The sequence below is a fragment of the Saimiri boliviensis genome, chromosome 1 (assembly GCF_048565385.1).
Source record: "Saimiri boliviensis isolate mSaiBol1 chromosome 1, mSaiBol1.pri, whole genome shotgun sequence".
Classification (NCBI taxonomy): Eukaryota; Metazoa; Chordata; class Mammalia; order Primates; family Cebidae; genus Saimiri; species Saimiri boliviensis.
The window spans coordinates 301,647,797-301,671,896 of record NC_133449.1 but is presented as its reverse complement, the minus strand read 5'-3'; the positions used below and the strand labels follow the sequence as shown (position 1 = coordinate 301,671,896).

Sequence of the window (24,100 nt, the reverse complement as noted above, 5' to 3'; positions counted from 1 at the left end):
GGAGCCTGGTCCAGGGACGGGAGCTTGATGGGGTGGCCAGCTCTTGGAAAGGGGTGGGGATGGGGTTGGGCCAATATTTTTAATGACCTACTTTTAACTCTAAAGCACAGAGTGGCTGCCACTGCGTTGTGTCTGAATTGTTATGGTAAGACTCAGCCTCTGGACGGCATGGTGACCAACCCTAAGGCCTGTGGCAGTGGAGCAGGGCCCAGGTGCTGGGTGTCCTGAGGTCTGGGATTGGGTGGGGCACACAGGTGCCTGCTGGTGTCAGTGGGCAGCGCTGAGGGCACAAGCTCCCAGCATCTCCAGCTCCACAGATAGCCGGGGCTTCCCAAGGAACAGCCCATTCTGGTAAGGCCAGTGGAGACTGGGGAGCAGCGCGGGTGGGCCCAACACCTCCCTTGCTCATCCCGTGCAGGGCTCCCACTGAGCCCGGCAGCCCGTCCTCATGGCTCTCAGCATTTGCAGGGTCTTTGTCCTCGCCCAATCTTGACTCCAGTCCTGGGTTGCACAGCGCCTGCGGCCATGCACCTGGGGTCTGCCGGGCCCAGGAACCTGTCTGCTGGGTTTTCATGGAGAGCACTTCTCTACCACAGAAAACAGCCTCCCACACAAGGCAAGCTGGTGGGAATCAAGCAAAACCATTAAGCAGATGAGCGTGCTGATCCAACCCAGCGCACATCCACGGCAGCTGTGGCTGAGGCTGCTCCTGGTGGAGCCTCAGGGTTCACCTGCCCAGGCCCACCCAGGCTTTCCAGGGCCAGTGGGTGAAGTGAGCAGGGTCCCCATGGGGGCTGCCATCTGGAGCCACTGTCTCTGCCTCCCTCGGTCTTCCACAGTGCCATGGGTGAGTGCAGTTCCTTAGAACACGGCACTGCTTCCTGTCCACCATCCTGGCAAGGAGTGGGGGCCGTTTTAGGGGCTCTGTCCTTCCTGCCTTAATGACTTTTCCCCAGGTCAGGAAATGCTGATATTCTTGGAGGCCAAGGAGAGATTGGTGGACGTGGCCAAGGGCCCTGAACATCAGAGCTGCACTCATCCACCAGCGCAATCCTGCTCGCTCTCTTCTGAGTTGAGCAAGGCTCCGTCAGCTGCCATCTGCTGCATCCGGGAGTCCCGCTATCCATGGGCCCCACACAGCCCCGTGGGTGGGGACCGTGCTTGATCCCCATCTCCATGCCCATCACCCCGCCCACCCATCTCTGCCAGTCCAGAGCCCCTCAGCCCAGATCCCGTTCTCTGGCACCAAGCCCTGGCCCGTGAGGAGCAGCTGCCTCGGAGCTGCGGCGCGGGGCCCCAGCACCCCCACCTCCCAGGAGGGCCCAGCACCTCCTCCCTGCCTGTCAGCCACCAACCAGCTTCGAGAAGCTCTCCCAGCAGGATGGCTCAGTCCCGGTGTCCTTGCAGAACACTGAGCAGAGCCATCTGAGTGCCCCGACGTGCCACTTGATGCCCAGGGCCTGTCTACATTACGCCCCCTCCTCCTCACCTCACTCCCGGCACCCAGGCCAGGCCCTGCACCTGCTCCCGGGGCAGGACTCGACTCCTCCACCTGGACAAGCAGGTCATGAGAGGCGGGTCTCTCATGCCTGAGGTCTCCCAATTCCCAGGTGAGGGAGGTCTGCTTTCCCCATGGGGTGGGGGTTGCCGTGCTGGCACAAAGGGCTCCCCTGAATCTGGAGCTCACCCAGTGAACATCCAGGCGGCGGCGGCAGCAGCTCCCAGGGCGCACTTGGCCTGTGAGCCCGGCGCCGCAGCGCTGCTACCCGACCGTGAGACCCCGAGCCTGTCAGGGCGCAGCGGATGAGAGCCCTGCGAAGCTGCTCTCCCGCTCCCGCCGCACGCCTGGAGCTGACGGTTGGCTTACTGAAGCCCTTTGTTTTCTCAAGATTTCCCATGAAGCTGGCAAAAGCCACATGCTCGGTAACCCCTGCTCTTCACTGTTCCCACTCCTTTAGAACGCCCAGCATGGCGGAGCCCAGTGCTGCCCTTACTTGGCTGCCCACTGGAGGACAGGCAGGGTGCAGGCTCGGGAGCTGTGGGAACCGCCATGTCCCACCGCGTGCCCAGAGGAGCTGGTCTGGGGACTGGTGAGGCTATGCAGAGAGATGGCACAGGGACAAGTACTCTGAGGCCCGAGAGTCCCGTCTGCAGTTTTCGGTTCTTCTCTGACATCTGACCTGTGTTCTCCGTTCTTGCCCTCGTTTCATGAGACAGCCTTAAGTCCCTCTTTAACTCTCTAGGCTAGCGTGAATCCATCTCTGTCGCTTGCAACCAGAATCTTAGATTAACAGAGAAATACAGCAACTATTTTGTCAAACCCAGCATAAAGAGAAGAGCCCTTTTGGCCTCAACGTATAAAACCCAGCGCAGTTACACACACAAGTCAAGACAGGTGGAGCAAGCCCAGCGCTGTCTACACAGCAGGCTGCACCGGTCACAGCCAGCCAGTGTCTAGGGCGGCTGCCTCCCCAAACACACTGGCTCCTCCCAACACTGCACAACACTGCACGGGCCGTCCTTCTGCTGGGACGAGGCACTTCCAGGAGGAAGCAGCTGCAGCTGCTGGCTGCACACACTGCGTTCGGCCTCTGCAACGTCACAGTTTTGCTTTCATGTAGCAAATCTAGTAAGTGAAAGTAACTTAAAAGTGTTTTCTCTCTTGTCCTTAAAGAGATGATCTTAGTACACTATGAAGCAATCACTTTTTAAACAATCCAACAGAGAACTCGTCAGTTACACATTTTAATTAGACATAACTTCTCTTTTAACAAACACACAGGTTATCTGCTGATGCTTTTTCATCAAAACACCCATCATTGCTGCAAGGTTTGCCTATTTTGTCCTTATGAAATCAACATGTATCTGCCAGTTCACACATACATACATATCTGCACACATATGAAATATATGGGAATTATGGATACTTATCGATGAACATTAACAAAGAAGGAAAAAGTGCATCTACAGCTGAGCTGAGTGGACTCATCAAGAGAAGTGCTGCTTCTTGTTTATTTTCAGAAAGTCCAGGTCAACCGTGATGCCTTCTAACTCTATTCCAAAGTCAAGAGTCTGAAGCAAGCAAAATTAGAAAGTGCAATCTCGGTGCCTCCCCACAAAAGGCCTTCCTTTTTTTTTTTTTTTTTTTTTTTTGAGACGGAGTCTCGCTCTCGTTACCCAGGCTGGAGTGCAATGGCGCGATCTCGGCTCACCGCAACCTCCGCCTCCTGGGTTCAGGCAATTCTCCTGCCTCAGCCTCCTGAGTAGCTGGGATTACAGGCACGCACCACCATGCCCAGCTAGTTTTTTTTTTTTGTATTTTTAGTAGAGACGGGGTTTCGCCATGTTGACCAGGATGATCTTGATCTCTCGACCTCGTGATCCACCCGCCTCGGCCTCCCAAAGTGCTGGGATTACAGGCTTGAGCCACTGCGCCCAGCCCAAAAGTCCTTCCTTTTTAAGCCACTGCAACCTCGTATACAATACTCACTACAAACAAGGATTACAGTGCCCTCATTTTCCCTAGGAACCGGTATCTGCATCTACCTAGGATCTCCTAGAGCTCCACTCCTTCCCCTGAAGGGTCCTCCCTGCTTTGCTGGCTCAAGGTGTTATAGTTCCTGTGACCTCCAAGAAAACAGCAGGAAAAATAATGCTTTACTCAGCACAGAGCATACCAAACCCAGTCTCCTGGACAGGCCAGGCAGTGTGCCACGGGACCAGCCCTTAATAAAAGCCCTGGCCGCCGAGTCCCCAGTGGACTTGTTCTCAGAGTTAAGGGCGTCTGTGTGACTCCAGGGAGTGGGCCCTGGGGCGTCAGCACAAGGCTCCTCTGAGCACCACCCACTAATGTAGATGTCACTACAAATTCCTCACACACACCAACCGGCACAATTCTCCTTTTTTGCAACTTTAAACCATTTTGGGTGAAGAACATTCTGCTGGAGCGCCACAGGCACCCTCTCCTTCTGCTGATTCTGCTTTGTGCTCAGCTTATCCAGGTATCTTTCAGTCCATCTGTGCAGTTATCAAACGGGACAGCAGTGTGTAAATATTCCACACTTAACACAATCCATTTCAAGATGGTGGCATCACATCAACACCCAAACTTGCTGACAGAAGGCAGTCGTTCCACACAAACACCAACTAATATCAACCCTATAGAAAGATCGTCTTCCGGCTGGGCACGGTGGCTCACGCCTGTAATCCCAGCACTTTGGGAGGCCAAGGCAGGTGGATCATCTGAGGTCAGGAGCTGGAGACCAGCCTGACCAACATGGTGAAACTAAACGTGGTCTCAACTAAAAACACAAAAATTAGCCAGGCATGGTGGGAGGAGCCTGTAGTCCCAGCTACTCGAGAGGCTGAGGCAGGAGAATCATTTGAACCCTCAAGGCGGATATTGCAGTGGGCTGAGATTGTGCTACTGCACTCCAGCCTGGGGACAGAGCAAGACTCTGTCTCAAAAAAAAAAAAAAAAAAAAAAAAAAAATGCTTGTCTTCCTAACTCTGCAGGACTGGGTCAGTATCCACACTGGCTTGAAGGCTCTGAACATAACTTATCTCTGTAGAAGGAAGCTAGGCTGTGAGCACGCTGGACATTAGAAACAGGGTAACGATGAACAGTTTACCTCGAATATCATTCACCTACAAAGTAATTACTGTATTTTCTTAATTTAAAGGCAAACACAGAATGTTCATGCAGGGACACGCAGCAGACCAGACTGCCGCAGGAGGGGAGTCTGCAGTGCTCTTTAGGCAGGGTCTGACGCACCAGGAGGTACAAACAAGGAGAGGAAGAGTTTCGCCCAGATTTACCTAAAAAATGACTTTTAAGTGCCAGGTGCAGTGGCTCATGCCTGTAATCCCAGCACTTTGGAAGGCCAAGGGGGGAAGATCACCTGATGTCAAGAGTTTGAAGACCAGCCTGGCCAACATGGTGAAACCCCGTCTCTACTAAAAATACAAAAACTAGCCGGGTGTGATGGTGCATGCCTGTGATCCCAGCTACTCAGGAGGCTGAAGCAGGAAAATTGCTTGAACTCAGGAGGCTGAGGCTGCAGTGAGTCGAGATCATGCCACTGCACTCCAGCCTGGGGGACAGAGATTCCCTCTCAAAAAAAAAAAAAAAAAATGACTTTTTCTCAGATAAAGTGATGGTGGCAGAGCAGAAGACACGACAGCAGAGCATCTGAGCAGCGTTAGTGGAGCGTAGGCGCCGAGAGCAGAGCCTGGTGGGAGGCCCGTCTGCGGAGGGCAGCGCAGGCCGGCACTGAGCCCGCCTCCTCAGTGCTCAAGGGGTTGGTTCCCAGGATTTCAAACCACAGAGGAGTGTAAGGTGTGTACATCTCAGGGCACATCTTGCGCTCCATGAATCACGGCTGTCACACTGCCACGTGCTCTACGAGCTTTAGGGTCTTTAACAGTTTGTCCTATCCCTGTAAGACAGGCAGGCAGGGAGAACACGGCACTTGAAAGCAGATGGACAGCCCTGCCCCTGCCCCTGCCCAGCCACTCACCATCAAACAACTGCACACAGGTTACCAGTGGTCCTGGAGAAAAGGTGCCTGGGCACAGACCAGCTCCAGGCTGCTCCCTGCATGGCCTCGGGCAGGTTAGCTCTTCCACACCTCTGTTAAGTGAGGTGCGTGGGGACAAATTCACACAGCAGGCCCAAGGCGGTGTCCTTCCAAGGACTGTGTGCAAGGCGGGCCCCGGACCGCCATCTGGGAACTCGGATTCTGGGAGAGCTCCCAGCACCGTTACTTAAGGGTGGCTCTGTGCCTGCAGGGCTTGTGCCAACGGCACAGACCATACCAAACCCACTCTCCTTCTGGACAGGCCAGGCAGCGAGCCACGGGACCAGCCCTTAGTAAAAGCTTTGGCCGCCGAGTCCCCAGTGGGCTCGTTCTCAGAGTTACGCGCGTCTGTGTGACTCCAGGGAGTGGGCCCTGGGGCATCAGCACATGGCTCCTCTGAGCACCACCCAGTCCCCCTTTGGCGATTCCGCTTTGTGCTGTGAGCACCACCCTGTGCTGGGCCCCGGGGGACCTCCCAGCAGGCACGTAACCCCGCAAAGAGTAACAGTAACTCTTACTTCATAGGATTAGACTGAAGATCACATGAGTGAATGTGGACACGGGCTCAAATCCCAGCAGCCAGGTGTGACATGGGTGGTAAGTGCCTGTCTACCTTGTCGCTGCGGTAAACAATAATATATATAAAAACACTTTGTAAAGAGTGAAGAGTTACACAAATAAAAGGTGGCATTATTACTTATAACGGCAACTATTTCTGAGTAAATATCACTGCTAACAAATATCTGCTTGCTGAATACAGACACAAGCCAAATTCCAAACACACATTAAATAACAACTGGATATAGGAAACACTTGGTGTTTTTCCCCTTTATGGGGTGAGAGAGATCTTTAAAATATAAAACCTTGATAATGTAACATTACCACTTTCTATTATCTGTTATGCAGTTCTAAACATTATCTGACAAGTTCTTAATGCAATCTGGGGAGAGAGAAAAATAATTTGAGGAGAAAGTATTTAGGGAGTGATAAAACAGACAGAAAATTACTTGTGGTAAGGACCAGTATTGTATTTGACTTTTTTTACCCTGGAGCTAAAATACGAGGTGACACTTCTGCTTAATACAATACTGTAGCTTAAAAATGCTCAGATAAACTGTATCCCCGACACTGGCAAGCATCAGCAGGAAACCCTCTGTCTCTGAGGCTTCGCTGCCCTTCTGCTCAGAGGGTGGCGGGAGTGGAGGTCGCTGCCGAAGGGTGATGATGTGGCCACGGCCCGGGCAGAAGGGACAGAAGACGCCGGAGACCCAGAAGGCACACGACTGCCTGGCCTCGAGTCACTAACAGCAGTTCTACTTCATTCTTGTTTCACTTTTCGAGGATGGCCTTCTCCACCCTCTTAAACTTTTTCAGTTCAACAACGAGTTCCCAGTATTTGAGATAGAGCCACATGAGTCTGCCGTTCCGGCGTTTGTTGGTATTCCAGACGTCACCACAGTACGTATCATGCTGAAATATGTCGGTGAGACCGGCTCCCATCTCTAGGTCAGCAGCGACGGGGTCGACGGACGCTCGCACCAGTAAGCTCTTCTCCAGCTCCAGCCGCTTGCTGCGAGGAAGAAACAGGCTGCAGTAGATATTCTGCCTTTCTGTGAGAACGGCTTCAAACTCCTTCAGCAGAAGCCCGGCCCTCCTTTGCCAATTCTCTTCCTTTTGGAGGCAGCTCAAATACGCACTTCTCAAAGGCTGCACCTGTCTTTTTTCTTGCATTACCTGAGCCCGTTCCTCTTCCAGAAGCTTCTTTTCTTCTACCAACTTGCGTCCCTGAGAGATAAGGGCTTCTCGATAACTAGCCGTTCTGTTTTGTTCCTTCTCAAGTTCTAAAGACAGCTGAGCGACGGCACGCCGATTTTCCGAGATCATGGCATGGTACCTGGCTTCCAGGTCCCGTTGGAAAGCTGTAGTTCTCTGATGGTATGCTTCTCTCTCTTTTTCTATTTCTTTCTGGGACTCCCTAGACCAAATCCAACCTGACAGGAAGGAATTGGAGAAAAACACACATAATGAAAAAGTTAGGGCTGAGGTTCTATGATTTTCACTTAAATCACAAGGCAGCTAAGACAGCATTTCAATAAAAGCTTAAGACCTCAGCCGTATCAAGAAGATCACTTTTATATAAAAATGTGTAACAGGCAAAGTTCTTCTCTTAAAATCAGGTAAGGGCTGGGTGAACAGAAGACCCTACCCCGGCCGTTGCCTTCTCCTAATCTGCTGTTGCTGAGACCTGCCACTGCTTTTTTCTCCTCTCAGACCCTCCACGTTCGCCTACTCTGGCTCCTGTACAGTTGGCAAAGTTTAACATATTTGGGTCAGCTTCAACTACCCTTGGCCAGGTTCTTATAGAAGCTGTATATAGCTTTGCTTGGTGGTGACTAGTAAACAGCCTGAGTGGGAGACACTGCTTACGTTTTGATAAGAGCACAAAAAATAAAGTGGGTTAAGAAGTTCAGCCTCAAGACATGGTGGGCTTCTTTCTTCCAATGGGAGACTGCTGGAATCTCACGAAAACGGAACGGGGATTGCTGGGAGGCTGCAGTGGGCACTGCCCGGCTCTGCCCCACACCGAGGAGCAGCAGGGCTGCCCTGCATGCAGAGAAACCCAGTGTCTCTAAGACCTGATCACCCACAAAGCATGCTGGCCAGCAAGCGCCTGGCTCCAAATGCAGCCACCATCTCTTTCCCCATCCCATGAGTAACAGCTGGGTGTGTCTCAACAACAACAACAAAATGACAGTGTGACAATACTTCCATCCACATTCTGAACCGATGCTATTGCTCTATGATTTAATGAACATTGGAGCAATTACATGCTAAGTCTAAGTTTTCCAAAATAACGATGTACATTCTAAGAGCAGCACGGATTTGAGTCCCCTGGAAAACAGATTTGTTTGGCAAATTTTCAAAGCCCAACGCCCCAGAAGCCACTGAGAGCAGCAGTCTGGGTTCTCTCAGGCACGTCTACCCTGCACCCCATCCCCCACACCCCACTCTGTGGAACGCCCTCATTGCAGCCCCTTCTAGAACCCCTGGAGTTTCCATCAACTGTCATGGTTCTCTCCCTCCTTTCGCTGCTTCCCCCAACCCAGGTGGTGTCCTTGCCATTCAGTTCTTTTTTCCCAGGCCATTAATGACCACCTTTGTGGGAGCAATTCCATGACAGCAAGACTTCCATCCGCCTGAAAGCCGGTCTCCCTTGGATACACTGTTGCCACCTCGCTGCGCAAGCACAAGAGCAAACTCATCTTCCTCAACCAAAAAGAGCTGCTAGTCCTGCTTCAGATGACAACCCAAACTCACGTCATCCTTGTCTCCTCCTGCTGACGAGCTCACAGGCAGGCGACCCAACCAGGAAAGAGGCAGTCACAATGTCACTTGATAAGCACTGAGGAGTTTGCAAAGGTGAGTGAGGAGAGAGAAGGGAAGGCTCATCTGGTTTTGGTGAAGTCCAAGAAGTCTTCATAAAGAGGTAAATGAAAAAAACCTGCAAGGCTGAGCAGGAGCTGCAAGGAAAAGTCACCTCAAGTCAAACGAGCAAGGCAGAAGAGGGCATCGGAGAGCAACAGCTTCCAGGCGCTGTATGTTCTGGGGACGTATGTTCTGGGGACGGGGCTCTTATCAAGGAGAAGCTGGAGCTGGCTCTGGAAACTCTCAGGTGTCAAATGAGAGGGGTCCCGAAGAGACCCAGACAAGGAGCACAGGATGTGCCCTGCAGCCATGAGGAGTCAAAGGAATAACCTAATTTAGGAGCATCCAGCAGGTGTGGAGGACTGGAGGTGGGGCTGGGAGGGGTGGGCAGAACCAAGGGGAGGCAAGGGGCCACTCCTGATACAATCTGGGTGCAATCTCAGTCAAGTCATGTCCCTGACACATAAAACAACTGGAAAACTAACACAGACAATGACACCCAGTTAAACATCAGACCACACCATACAGGCTGTGCTTATTCGGAAGCTTTTGGCTGGTTGGGGAGCCAGGCAGGGGAGGCTACAGCCGACTTTGCAGAGGAAAGTGTGGCACGACAGGCTGGGTTTCAGGAAAACCTTAATTCCGAGTCTGACCTGACAGACGTCTCGTGACTCTGGGCACAGACAACTTTTCAAAGCCTCAGTTTCAGCTGGGACCGCTGCTTCTGGGAAGATGGGGCAGACACCCTCCCTATTCTTCTTGCTAAGTACACTAAAAATCCTGGGCATCATCTATAAAACGAGATGACTCTGAAAAGTGGAGAGAAGGCAAACTGGCTTGGATCCTTGGGACCCCAGGAGCCACATGGGGGCAAGTCCTCTAGGTTTTCATTTTGCCTCATAGATCCCAGACTCAGAGCTGAAGACACAGGCACTGGAAATCTCGACGGTTGCACATAAAAAAAGAAATTCTAACAAAGCCTCCTCTCTCTGCCCAAAGGGCCATGATAGGAGCCTAGCAAGAGAGAAAACGTTCCAACAAGAATCACTCTACATCAGCCAAATAACACGGAAAAACTGTGGCCCACCTCCACCCACGTGGGCAAAGGCGGAACGGGAGCCGAGGCTCCCACTCCCACACAGCTGCAAACACAGGCTGTGGTCAGGGAAGCCATACGGGGAGCAGCGGTGAGGTCTTCCTGGCAGGGGACACCAGTGGAGGCCGGGGGGCTGGAACTCCCACCCTTTCCTCAGGGCCCCACGGGGGCCAGAGGCTGAATGGGGAGCCTGGACTTCTAGCCTGACCTGGCAGTAAGGAGGCCGCGTGCCCCTTCCCCTGCCAGGGTGCTGTTCAAGAAAGCCAGCTAAAACCAAAAGTTTAAATAAAAACCAGTGTTTCATCATATAATACCCAAAATGCCCAGGGTCCAACAGAAAATTACTCATAACACCAAGGCCCAGGATGGGTCATGCTAAATGAACAAAGATAACCAACAGATGCCAACAGCCAGGTGAGAGATGGCAGTATTATCCAACAAGGATTTCAGAGCAGCCGCCATGACAGAAAGTCTAAGAAAATAAACAGAAGATGGCCAGGTGCAGTGGCGCACACCTGTAATCCCAGAACCTTGGAAGGCCATGGCAGGTAGATCATGAGGTCAAGAGATACAGACTATCCTGGCCAATATGGTGAAACCTCGTCTCTATAAAAAATACAAATATTATCTGGGCGCAGTGGTGCATGCCTGTAGTCCCAGCTATTCTGGAGGCTGAGGCAGAAGAATCACTTGAACCCGGGAGGCAGAGGTTGCAGTGAACCGAGATCAAGCCACTGCACTCCAGCTTGACGACACAGTGAGATGCCATCTCTAATTAATTAATTAATTAATTAAATAGAAGACATAAAGAAGAACCAAATGAAAATTCTAGAACTGAAAAACATTAACAACTGGAAGAAAAACCAGAATGACAGAATAGACATGGAGAAGTAAGAGCAGCAAGCCCCAGGCAGAGGCTCGGGACTTCCCTCATGAGCACAGAGAAATCATTCTACAGTACATGAAAGTAACTCTACAGCATGACCATGTGAGGATTGCTCCAGAGACAAAAGCCTGGTTCAATATTCAAAAATCAATGTAATCTAACACATTACAAAGCTGATGAAGAAAAATCACATGATGACATCAATTAAAAAAAAACGGATCAAATTCAACACCTATTCATGAAAAACATAAATACAGGGAGCTTCCCCGACTTGATAAAGTGCATCTACGGAAAACCTGCAGCTGACTCTGTACTTAGCTGGGAGAGGCCAAGTGTGTTCTTTCTCAGGTCAGGGACCATCCAACAGAGTCCCAGAAGCTCCAGCCAGTGCCGGAAGGCAAGACAACGCAACCAAATGCAAACAGGTTAGAGACGAAATACAACTAAAGTCTTATCCCTTATAATAAAATTAACTCAAATGGGAAGGGCTTAACTGTAAAACTAAAACTTTAGGGGAAAAAGCCTTCAGGATCTAGGGCTAGCAGAGATCTCAGACTTCCACAACAAGCACGGTTCATAAAAGGAAACGATAAGCTGCATTTGAGCAGCGTTACAGCTGACGCTGCAAATGCCCTTAAGAAGAGAATGAAAAGACGGGTACAGGCTGGGAGGGGTTACTTGCAGGCCACATACCCAGCTAAGCACCAGTATCTAAGACATACTAACAACTCTCAAAACTCAACGCTGAGAAACAAGCAGTCCTATTAGAAAATGGCCGAAAGATAAAAACACTCATTTCATCAGGATACACTGATGGAAGTGCGGTCGTGAAGAGACGCATGACATCGCTCATTAGAGCCACCATGAAAAGATGCTCAACACCGTACAGCAGAGCCACGAACAGAGGGGGCACCGCACTCCCATCACTGTGACTGGACAGGACAGAGTGTGAGCACCGCACCCCCATCACTGTGACTGGACAGGACAGAGTGTGAGCACCGCACCCCCATCACTGTGACTGGACAGGACAGAGTGTGAGCACCGCACCCCCATCACTGTGACTGGACAGGACACAGTGTGAGCACCGCACCCCCATCACTGTGACTGGACAGGACACAGTGTGAGCACCGCACCCCCATCACTGTGACTGGACAGGACAGAGCGTGAGCACCGCACCCCCATCACTATGACTGGACAGGACAGAGCGTGAGCACCGCACCCCCATCACTGTGACTGGACAGGACAGAGCGTGAGCACCGCACCCCCATCACTGTGACTGGACAGGACAGAGCGTGAGCACCGCACCCCCATCACTGTGACTGGACAGGACAGAGCGTGAGCACCGCACCCCCATCACTGTGACTGGACAGGACAGAGCGTGAGCACCGCACCCCCATCACTGTGACTGGACAGGACAGAGCGTGAGCACCGCACCCCCATCACTGTGACTGGACAGGACAGAGCGTGAGCACCGCACCCCCATCACTGTGACTGGACAGGACAGAGCGTGAGCACCGCACCCCCATCACTGTGACTGGACAGGACAGAGCGTGAGCACCGCACCCCCATCACTGTGACTGGACAGGACAGAGCGTGAGCACCGCACCCCCATCACTGTGACTGGACAGGACAGAGCGTGAGCACCGCACCCCCATCACTGTGACTGGACAGGACAGAGTGTGAGCACCGCACCCCCATCACTGTGACTGGACAGGACAGAGTGGGAGCACCGCACCCCCATCACTGTGACTGGACAGGACAGAGTGTGAGCACCGCACCCCCATCACTGTGACTGGACAGGACAGAGTGTGAGCACCGCACCCCCATCACTATGACTGGACAGGACAGAGTGTGAGCACCGCACTCCCATCATGACGGGCTGGAAAGGACAGAGTATGAGCACCACACCCCCATCACTGTGACTGGACAGGACAGAGCGTGAGCACCGCACCCCCATCACTATGACTGGACAGGACAGAGTGTGAGCACTACACCCCCATCACTATGACTGGACAGGACAGAGTGTGAGCACCACACCCCCATCACTATGACTGGACAGGACAGAGTGGGAGCACCGCACTCCCATCACTATGACTGGACGGGACAGAGTGTGAGCACCGCACCCCCATCACTGTGACTGGACAGGACAGAGTGTGAGCACCACACCCCCATCACTGTGACTGGACGGGACAGAGTGTGAGCACCGCACCCCCATCACTGTGACTGGACAGGACAGAGTGTGAGCACCGCACCCCCATCACTGTGACTGGACAGGACAGAGTGTGAGCACCGCACCCCCATCACTGTGACTGGACAGGACAGAGTGTGAGCACCACACCCCCATCACTGTGACTGGACAGGACAGAGTGTGAGCACCGCACCCCCATCACTGTGACTGGACAGGACAGAGTGTGAGCACCGCACCCCCATCACTGTGACTGGACAGGACAGAGTGTGAGCACCGCACCCCCATCACTGTGACTGGACAGGACAGAGTGTGAGCACCGCACCCCCATCACTATGACTGGACAGGACAGAGTGTGAGCACCGCACCCCCATCACTATGACTGGACAGGACAGAGTGTGAGCACCACACTCCCATCATGACGGGCTGGAAAGGACAGAGTATGAGCACCACACCCCCATCACTGTGACTGGACAGGACAGAGCGTGAGCACCGCACCCCCATCACTATGACTGGACAGGACAGAGCGTGAGCACCGCATCCCCATCACTATGACTGGACAGGACAGAGCGTGAGCACCACACCCCCATCACTATGACTGGACAGGACAGAGTGGGAGCACCGCACTCCCATCACTATGACTGGACAGGACAGAGTGTGAGCACCGCACCCCCATCACTGTGACTGGACGGGACAGAGTGTGAGCACCACACCCCCATCACTGTGACTGGACAGGACAGAGTGTGAGCACTGCACCCCCATCACTATGACTGGACAGGACAGAGTGTGAGCACCGCACCCCCATCACTATGACTGGACAGGACAGAGTGTGAGCACCGCACCCCCATCACTGTGACTGGACAGGACAGAGTGTGAGCACCGCACCCCCATCACTATGACTGGACAGGACAGAGTGTGAGCACCGCACTCCCATCACTGTGACTGGACAGGACAGAGTGTGAGCACCGTACCCCCATCACTATGACTGGACAGGACAGAGTGTGAGCACCACACCCCCATCACTGTGACTGGACAGGACAGAGTGTGAGCACCGCACCCCCATCACTATGACTGGACAGGACAGAGTGTGAGCACCACACTCCCATCATGACGGGCTGGAAAGGACAGAGTGTGAGCACCGCACCCCGATCACTATGACTGGACAGGACAGAGTGTGAGCACCGCACTCCCATCACTATGACTGGACAGGACAGAGTGTGAGCACCGCACCCCCATCACTATGACTGGACAGGACAGAGTGTGAGCACCGCACTCCCATCACTATGACTGGACAGGACAGAGTGTGAGCACCGCACCCTCATCACTATGACTGGACAGGACAGAGTGTGAGCACCGCACCCCCATCATGACGGGCTGGAAAGGACAGCAGGGAAACCCCCAATGCTGACCAGGAGGTGGAGAAACTGATCCACTCACGTGTTGCTGGTGAGAACCTACAACAGTGCAACCACTTGGGAAAATATTTGGCCCTTTCTAAAAAAACTAAACGTGCACCTACCATAAAACCCAGTAATTGCACTTCTGGCCATTTATCCCAGAGAAATGAAAACTTAACAGCTACACAAAGACCTGCACAAGAATGTTTATGACAGCTTTATTCGTAATAGCTGAGAACCAGAAATGACCCACATGTTTTTCAGTGGTGAAACACACTGTGAGACGTCCATGTCATCAAACATGACTCAGCAACGAAAATACCGATGAACTACTGATACAGCAACAATCTGCATGGATCTCGGGGGATTATGCTGAGTGAAGAAAGCCAAGCCAAAAGGTTACATACCATTTGAGTACATTTACATAACACTCTTAAAATGACAAAAGTCTGGAGATGAGGAACAGATTAGCGGCTGCTGGGAGTTGTGGAGGAAGGTGGGGTACCCAAGGGCAGCATGAAGGGCCCCGGGATTGCTGTACCTCGATGGACTCCTGGCGGATGTCTTGGCTATGACACTGCACTGTTGTCTTGCAGATGTTTCCATTGGGGAAAGCTGGGTAGAGGGTACATGGGCTCTCGGTATTACTGATTATAACTCCATGTGATGACCCCAAAATAAAATGTTTAATTAAAAGAAACTGAGTTGGACCCAGTGAACTCAACCAGTCCCTTTCAGCTCTAAGACGATGTGTTTTCTAGGTCAAGGGAGGAAAGAGGAGGTATAGAAACGCTAGAGAGAGAAAGCCTGGAGAGAGGAGATGGGGAAGGGGAATCAGGAAGACCGAGAGAAAAGTGGGGAAAGCAGAATGGCAGAAGGGTGTGAAGACAGAGAAGCCCACTGGAGCGCTGAGACTCCGAATATTCTCCCCAGGGAGCTACACACGGTAAGAATTTCTCCATGGACTGCTCTTGCCTGAAAGCACAATTATACACACTTCTACGCTATGTGAAGTAAAAACTAGCAAATGAAGTAGGTAATCAGGACAAAACTAGCCTCTTATCAACAAATCATTCAACGGTGTTTATCAAGTATTTATCTGTCTTCCTCTTCTAGCCTACACTGGGGCTGGTCAACGCTCCTGTGTGAGACAGAGCCTCAAACACATCACAACACACCTTTGGAGAATCCTCCTGAGAAAGCCAAGTTGACAGTTACCTCTGACCACAAGACCTCAGCAAAAAACCAAGAAGAAAAAGCAAAATATTCTTCAACCCTTTGCAGGGACAAAAAGCATCGTTTCAAAAGTCCGAGAAGGGAAGGCAAGAATTATTGCAAAAGTGAAAGTTATCATGAAAGGCTATAAAAGCTGGAGATGAGTCTGAAAAACAATTGGAAAATGAGTCACTTCAGGGCCTCTCCCAGCCTCAAAGCCAATTAATTATTACATGAGTAAGAGCAATTTTAAGCTTTCCAATCCATTCACCCTCGCCACAGGCAACAGCAGCCTCTCCAAGCGTTAAGTGCTTTTTTCCCAAGCCTGCAGGCGGGTGAGCTTTTTAGGTGGCAGCCCCTTGGGGCTGTATGTGGACCAGCCTCGTCCTTCACCACCAAGCGGGCACTGTGCACACAATAAAGATATGACAAAAATACGTCTTGGAGCTTAATACTAAGGGATTGTGGTAATTACAGAATCAAAAAATTCAGGCTGGCGCTGGGGAGAATATTCGGAATCTCAGCGCTCCAGTGGGCTTCTCTGTCTTCACACCTGCTCTTATCAGCCTCCACTTCCTCTACAGCAAAACTTCTGACCTGCGACATGCAGGTCAGAAGCAGATAAAAGGCCACTACAGAAAACACAGCACTACAGCTAGAGGACAGGTTTGCCTTCCTCCCATTCAATCGCTCAGTTTCTCACACTCCTAAGTGCCAGCCCAGAACCAGGGAATGAGAAGAAGCACAAACTCACTCCTCTACATCAGTGAACTGATTGTTTGCTGAGGATATGGCAAGTCTGCATGTGACTGGTGGTCCCCGAAGTGACAGCAAGTCAATCCAAACTAGAGAGAATTTCTGGCCGGGTGGAGCAGAGATTTCACAGATGAAGCCTTCCAAGGCTGATTTCCTGAACACTAAACATCACTGGTTTGGTTTTGTTTTTTAACGCTGTTGCCCAGGCTGGAGGGGAAGTGGTGCGATCTTCACTAACTGCAGCCTTGACCCCAGACTCAACTGATCTTCCCACCTCAGCCTCCGGAGTAGCTGAGACTACAGGTGTGTGCCGCTAATTTTTTTTTTTTTTTTTTTGGTAGAGACGGGCTTTGCTATGTTGCTCGGGCTGGTCATGCGATCTGCCCACCTGGGCCTCACAGAGTACTGGTATTACAGGTGTGAGCCACCATGCCCAGCCCACTGGTTTCCTTTACACCCGTTCTTTTTCATCCCCATCAGCCCTTATGAGGGCACCTGAAACAAGAGACCCCACCCCCACCCTTCACCCTTCCACTTGAGAGCAGCAAAGCCTTGAGAGGGAACTAAGTTATTAAAACCCACCCCACACAAAATACTAAACCCATTGGCTTACTTAATCCCCGCAATGTGCTGAGGTTAAGTACGATTATCCATCTCCCATGAAAAGGAAAACTGAGGCTCAGAGTTAAGTAATTTGCTCATAGTTCACTGCATGGTTTAAAACTCGGCTGTCCCTGGAAGGTCCCAAAGTCATGGCCTTCAGGCTCCCACACCATGCAGCCTCCCTCACCAGGCTCCATACTCACAGCCTGGAAAACATGAATTTTAAGAAAACCATGACTTACGAAAGGCAGCCAATCCCAGCATTGGAACCAACAGGGCGTAATTCCATCTGCTTCCATCACCACCATCTGCCCTGGAATTAGGCCGGATATTCCAGTTTGGGGGATCATTTAGGTTATTCATGGAGATATACCTTGAAGTAAAGAATAAGAACGTTAACTACTTTTATTCAAGAAAATTTTTTCAGTTTTAACTATGTGCTGCACAGCACTGAGCCCTACCGGATTCAAAGAAGAAAAACACAAGACCTCAGATGCAGGCGACTCACAACCTGGTCGGGGAAAGTAGAGAAAGCAGACATATCTTAGCCATCTGATATGCAGGCAGAATGAGGTACATTCTCTGCTACAGATACGTTTAAATGTATGGCTGCTGTGATGGTTAATTCTGTGTGTCAACTTGACTGTGCCATGGGGTGCCCAGATACGTGGTGTAGCATTATTTCTGAGTGTGTCCGCAAGGGTGTTTCGGGATGAGATTAGCATTTGAACCCTTCGACCAATTCCTTACAACTCTCCCCTCTACTGGTGGTCTCTCTGGAGAACCCTAATACAGTTGTATGAAAGACAGAGAATCAACTCAATAAAAGTAGGCTGACAGTGACACTGTCACATGAGCTAGCGTTTGAAGAGTGACCAGCGTTTTAACAGGCAGAGATAGAAGGAAAGGGTCTTCTGATCAGAAGGAAGACTGTGAGTAAGGCAGGGAGGGACCACGTGGTGGGGAAGGTGCAACAGGGCTAGAAGCTGCTCAGGCCTCCTCCCGTGGTGGTGATAAATGCAGAGATTACAGAGCTGCCTGCTTCAGGCTCAGCATGCACCCTCTATAGCTAGGCTGGGTTAATATGAATTTACAGTTTACTGAGTACCCACACGAGGTTGCACATTTTCACAAAGGAGTCACTTTGTTTACATGTGACCTCCACAAATACACACGATTACAAAATACTTAATCAAGGGATGTATAAGAAACAAGCAATCCAATCCAATTTCTGAAAACTTTTCATCGGATTTTCAACAAATACTTGTTTAACACGTAAAGATAGAAAATTATAATACACAATAAAGATATGACAAAAATACGTCTTGGAGCTTAATACTAAGGGATTGTGGTAATTACAGAATCAAAAAATTCAGGCTGGCGCGGTGGCTCTCACCTGTAATCCCAGCACTTTGGGAGGCCAAGGCAGGTGGATCACCTGAGGTCAAGAGTTTGAAACCATCCTGGCCAATATGGTAAAACCCCATCAATACTAAAAATACAAAAATTAGCTGGGCGCTTGTAGTTCCAGCTACTTGGGAGGCTGAGGCAGGAGAATCTCTTGAACCCTGGAGGTGGAGGTTGTAGTGAGCCAAGATCATGCCACTGCACTCCAGCCTTGCAACAAGAGCTAAACTCCATCTCAAACAAACAAAACAATAGATAACTAACGTAGGACCAAAATTGCGTAACTTTCAAAAAAATGTCTAGGAGGCATTATGTTTATTCCCTATAAGCCAATAAAGGCCACATCTGGGGCATGCACCTAAGGAAATAATCCTAAAGATAAAGTTATGGTCACAGATATGTTCTTTAAGGTGTTATTTATTAGTAGCAAAAATGGGAAACCCAAATATCAACAAAATGGGACTGAATCGTTGCAAATTTACTAAAATAACTCAAAATAGTTAAAAAAACATTATGTACAATAGGAAGATTTTAATAATTTAAGGTGAAAAGGCAGGAAACATAATTACTAATGATTATTGGTTCATTTTTCATGCCACCTCATTCCACAGAAAGATCTCAGGTATCTTACGAAAGGACACACTAGAAAAATTAAAACGCTATCTGCACCAGAAGCAACATCAGGGTGCGCTGTCAGAAAGCCGCGGAAGCCAAAGGCGGGGTCTGCGCAGCTTTCAGAGCGGACCCAGGCCGTGCGCGGTGGCTCCGCCCGCAATCCCCGCGCTTTGGGAGGCAGAGGATGGAGGATCGCTGGAGGCCAAGAGTTCGCGACCGGGCAACGAAGCAAGATCCCGCCTCTCCAAACTATTTAAAAATTAGCCGGAAGCCAGAGGCTGGGGACATGGATGAGGGAGACTCCCCGCCTCCGAGGCCGGAGACCGAGGGTCCCTCCTGCTCACCAGAGGCCGGAGGCCCGGGGCCGCTCCCGCCCGACTCCGCGGACAAGCGCCGTCCCTCCGACCCCATTCCCTGCGGTCTGGACGATCCCGGGGAACCACCCACGGGGCTTTACAATGTTGCTGCCCGACACCTCCCCAGAACAGGGCCCGCCCTACCTCAGTCGGAGAAAGCGGGACCTCGGGGTCGCCCCAGCGCCGCCGTCCGCGGGTCCGCTTTGCGCAGGCGCGGCGCCCCCACTCAGCCCCCGTCCACGGCGTGGCGTGGTGCGCAGGCGCGACGTCCCCCGCGGCCGCCCCGCTCGACCCCGCCGTAGTGCGCAGGCGCGATGTCCCCCCACCCCCCCCACTCGACCCCGGCGTAGTGCGCAGGCGCGGCATCCCCCAACCCCGCTCGACCCCGGCGTGGTGCGCAGGCGCGGTATCCCCCCACCCCCACCCCCACCCCCACCTCCGCTCCCCGCTCGACCGGGGTGTGGTGCGCAGGCGCAGGCGCAGTCTGCGCGGGGACTGGCGGGACAGCGCGGCGACGACTGACATGTCGGGGGTCCGGAGGCTGTCGCGGCTGCTGAGCGCCCGGCGCCTGGCGCTGGCCAAGGCAGTGAGTCCGTGCCGCGGGCCGGGGCGGGGCAGGCGGGGTCCGAGGCAGCAGTAGGAGCGGGCCGGTCCCTAGCGGGTCCGAGCGGATCGAGCGCCGGGTCCCTGCGCCCCCTGCCCGGGGATCCGGAAGGGGCTGAGAGAGCCCTGGGCCGGTGCGAGGGGCAGCAGCGGGGCGGACCCGGGGGCCGGGGGTCGGTCCTTAGCAGGTCGTCCGCGTCCCGGTGAAGGTCACGACCCCACGGGCTGCTCGGCCCGGGGGTCCCTTCCGCCGCACTGCTCCGGGCCTGGGGTCCGGGGACCCCGCGGGCTGAGGTGCCCCCCCACCGCCCCGCCTCAGTGCCCGGCGCGGGGACTCGGGGAGGAGTGTGCCGGCCCAAGGTCACGCGGGCGGATCGCGGCCGCTGGCCGCCCGGGCTGGGCCGGGCCTCTGCCGCCTGTTGCGCGGGTTGCCCCGCGGGTGGGGCCGCCGGGTCGGTGCAGGGACCGGGCTCCGCCGGGCCGGGCGTCGGGCGGGAAGCGCCGCGCGCCGGAGCTTGGGCCTGCAGTTCCCCTTCCCAGAAAGCGCAGATCTGTGCGTGTCACATCCAGACCTTGTCAGCGAAGGGCCTCTGCTTTGGAGGTGGTGTTTGGCGGCCCTTGTGCGCAGTTTTCTAAAGTCAGACCGAGAGCTCCGCGCACTGACCGGGCCAGGACGCCAGGACCCGCGCCTTCCTGTGCGTTGTGAGTGCCTGGAGGGCCGGGCTCGGCCCAGTCCAGGATGACGGGCAGGGCCATCCTTCCCTGAGCCCTTGCAGTTTGTCCGAATGTGCCCTCTTCGCTTGCATCTTCAGAATCGGCCTTCTAGGGTTTTATTTTATCAAGCTAAATTTGATAGGTTTAGTTATTTGGTTCTTTGAAATGAACTTACCCACCCACTTCCTTAATTACAAAGTAATTTTAAATTGCAGAGTAAAAATCTCAGTAGGAACGAAGGCATTCAGGAATATTGATTTGAATTATGCCTGTAATTGTGCAATTTTCTGGTTGAATTTAATGTGAGAATTAGTCTTGCAGCTATCCCGTCTGCATCATGTAAATGTAAACGTTTTAGTCTGTTGCTGTGGTTGGTGCTGAGCAGAGACCCCCGCCGCAACTTGGGCGCTTAAGAGCTGCCAGGAGGCATCCACAAGCGGAAAGTCAAGTCCATGGTCAGTGATGGCCGCTTGCGACTGGAGAAGAGCTGGGGCTAGCAGTACCTTTGTCCTCATCCCAGGTGGTGCCCCGTGCTCCTTCTGCAGACCAAGACCCCGCCAGCGGTGGATGCGCTTCAGACAAAACGGCAAGATAGCAAAATTAAACCAAGTTAGGCCTACCAAATATGGTCTTGGGTTTTTTAAGTATTTTTATCTTGATGAAGTCAGCTTTTCCTACAGAATTCTGCCTACAAGCAATGTATTTATTGGCATTTCAGAAATTTATGATAGCCAACTGAGAAATGTGTTTGGAAAATAGATAATTTCGGTAAAGTCCAAAGAGAATTTTTTAATCTCATTTCGACCAGTTCTGTGGTGTTTTGAAGTCGTTCTGTTTCTACACCTGCTTTCAAGTGACGAACTTCCCAGACTTATTTTGCCTTTAGTGTCTTTTTATGGCGGAGGGCAGTGACACAGCTTGCAGACTGTTCGAAGGCAGCTTAATCCAGAGGAAAAGTAAAACCAAGAAACTTGAATAGTTACTGGGTTAACTGCTTGCTTCAGGTGAAGTTTTTCAAATCCTTTAACATGAATCTCCAATGTGTTGTTCTAGGACAAATTGATTTCTTTTCTGTGAATGGATTGTTCTGAATATGTTTAATGGTGCTCTAGAAATACACTATTGAGGCCATTATAGTAATAAACTTTTGCTTTGCTTCTTGGGATAATTGTAACAGTAATTGCATTCCATTCTGCATTCTTCATGATGTTTTTCCTGGTTTATGAGAAAAGTTGTGACTTTTTTTGCTACGAAAACCTGGATATAATATTAGTTGGGAATCTCAGAGATTTTTCCTAAGGGCCCTTACTTATATCGGGGGCAAGTCCAGGATCTGGAGCCGTCCGGCCGACTTGAATCCTTCCTGAGCTTCTGTCTTTGCGCCGGGCTAGTGAGGATTCTGTGGGTATGTTTGAAACCTTTGGTGGTGCTCTTCGGAACCAGGGCTCACAGCCTATGCGCAGGAGCCATGTGTGAACTGTATTTTAAGCATCCCCACTGTTAAAACAATAAACATTACAATTTTGGTGAAAATAATTAAATATAGTTGTAAAACAATCAATGAGTATACACCTCCCAGCCCCATTTCCCATGGAAGCAATTCCTGTTTCTGATATTGACTCCTGGTATTTGTGATACCTGTTTCTTTAGCAGATATGCAGGTGTACTTTTACCCATTTTACACTTCTTGCCTGGGAGAGGGGATTTAGTTCACTTAAACTATCCTACTTCCTCTTCTTCCTGATACGGTCATACAACCATTTTTAGATTCTTCATTGGCTGCTTTTGTAATCGTATAGATTGTACATGCAGTTTAGTTTCTTGCCCATGGTTTATAGGTGCATCTTATTAGATGAGAACTCTTATTTTGCTAGATTTTGAATATTAGTGTCTCTCCACTTTTTACAGTAATATTGGGATTCAGGGGTTCAGGGTGCCCTCAGCTCCCCTGAGAGGACGTTTATGCAGGTTCTTGGTCTCCTGTCCTCTCAAGAATGAGAGAGAGGACCATGGCACAGTGCACAGTAAATGCCGGACTCAAAAGTGTTTGTAGAAAGTGATTTATTTAGAGAGAGAGAGAAACAGGAGGAGAGAGAAATAAACAGCTAACTCTGACCCTGAGTGAGAGAATCCAGAAAGATGGAATCCAGGAGAGGAAAGCAGCTTCCACACCGAGTGGAAGGGAATAGAGAGAGATGGAGTTTAGGAGGGGAAGACAGGCTTCTACGAAGGGAGTGTTCGTGGAAGGGGATCCAAAGATGGAGTCCGAGGGGGTGTGGAAGAAGGGGACTTTTAACCTGGGAGGAACCCCCACCTTCTCTAAGACCCGGGGAGTTCCTTAGAACTTCCGCTAGAGTGATTGACTCTTCTAGTTTCTTCGCGTGTCTGTGAAATTCACACAAACGTTAAATCTCCCAGATGGAGAGAGATGGGAGGGGGGCGTGGCGCTGGGAAATTCTTGCCCTTGGAACTACGCCCCCTTGTGGACCCTGGAAAGAGAACACTTTCCCTCATTGCTCTTTCCCTCCACCTCCTAATTCAGTCATCTGAAATTCTACATATATATATATATATATATATTTTTTTTTTTTTTTTTTTGAGACGGAGTGTCGCTCTTGTTACCCAGGCTGGAGTGCAATGGCGCGATCTCGGCTCACCGCAACCTCCGCCTCCTGGGTTCAGGCAATTCTCCTGCCTCAGCCTCCTGAGTAGCTGGGATTACAGGCACGCACCACCATGCCCAGCTAGTTTTTTTTTTGTATTTTTAGTAGAGACGGGGTTTCACCATGTTGACCAGGATGGTCTCGATCTCTTGACCTCATGATCCACCCCCCTCGGCCTCCCAAAGTGCTGGGATTACAGGCGTGAGCCACCGCGCCCGGCTCTATATTGTTAAGCAAGGTCTAACTTTTCCTTTTAGTTATATGTTCCCCATTTTTCTTAGTGGAAATGTTTGATAGCTTCTCCTAAAAAAAATTAATAATTGACAAAAAAAAGACTAATTTTGTGTCAAAACTAGTTTTCAGTTTTCTCTAAAGACTGAAATTGGCTTACAGTTGGGCTTTCCAAATTCAAAAATCTCCCCCAGATTAGATTTAGATGCAAAGGGTTAGTGCCCTTTTCTCCAAGGGGTTGGCATAGTAATTTCTTAAAGATTTTGTTATACTAGCTGCCCCTTTTAAGCTAGGTCTGTGTGGCAGGGTTGTGGGGTGGAGGGGTATTCCACATGAACATTCTAGAAAGAACAAATAAACACTTAGTG

At 51.3% G+C, this 24,100-nt stretch overlaps 2 protein-coding genes across 2 annotated transcripts in view; one reads left to right on the top strand and one right to left on the bottom strand.

Annotated features, from left to right (window-relative positions):
* Positions 1 to 2,732: 2,732 nt before the first annotated feature.
* Positions 2,733 to 19,769, bottom strand: CCDC127 (coiled-coil domain containing 127). Its single transcript, XM_003932521.4, has 3 exons — positions 19,666 to 19,769; positions 17,386 to 17,516; positions 2,733 to 7,570 (listed from the first exon to the last, which is right to left on the bottom strand). Exons 2-3 carry the CDS (start codon positions 17,504 to 17,506, stop codon positions 6,909 to 6,911), a joined length of 783 nt encoding a protein of 260 aa, XP_003932570.3. The 5' UTR covers positions 17,507 to 17,516; positions 19,666 to 19,769; the 3' UTR covers positions 2,733 to 6,908.
* Positions 19,770 to 19,967: 198 nt separating this feature from the next.
* SDHA (succinate dehydrogenase complex flavoprotein subunit A) overlaps positions 19,968 to 24,100 on the top strand; it is a 28,724-nt gene continuing 24,591 nt past the window's right edge. The window contains exon 1 of the mRNA XM_039473229.2: positions 19,968 to 20,107. Coding sequence (XP_039329163.1) covers positions 20,045 to 20,107 — 63 coding nt within the window. The 5' untranslated portion in view covers positions 19,968 to 20,044. The remainder of the gene's footprint in view (positions 20,108 to 24,100) is intronic.

Bases quoted from the DNA above. Each gene is read 5' to 3' on its own strand.
- CCDC127 (XM_003932521.4), bottom strand. From the start codon at position 17,506: ATGAATAACCTAAATGATCCCCCAAACTGGAATATCCGGCCTAATTCC. The intron at 7,571-17,385 runs GTAAGTCATGGT...CCTTCCTGTCAG, and splicing joins GCTGGGATTGGCTGCCTTTC to GTTGGATTTGGTCTAGGGAG.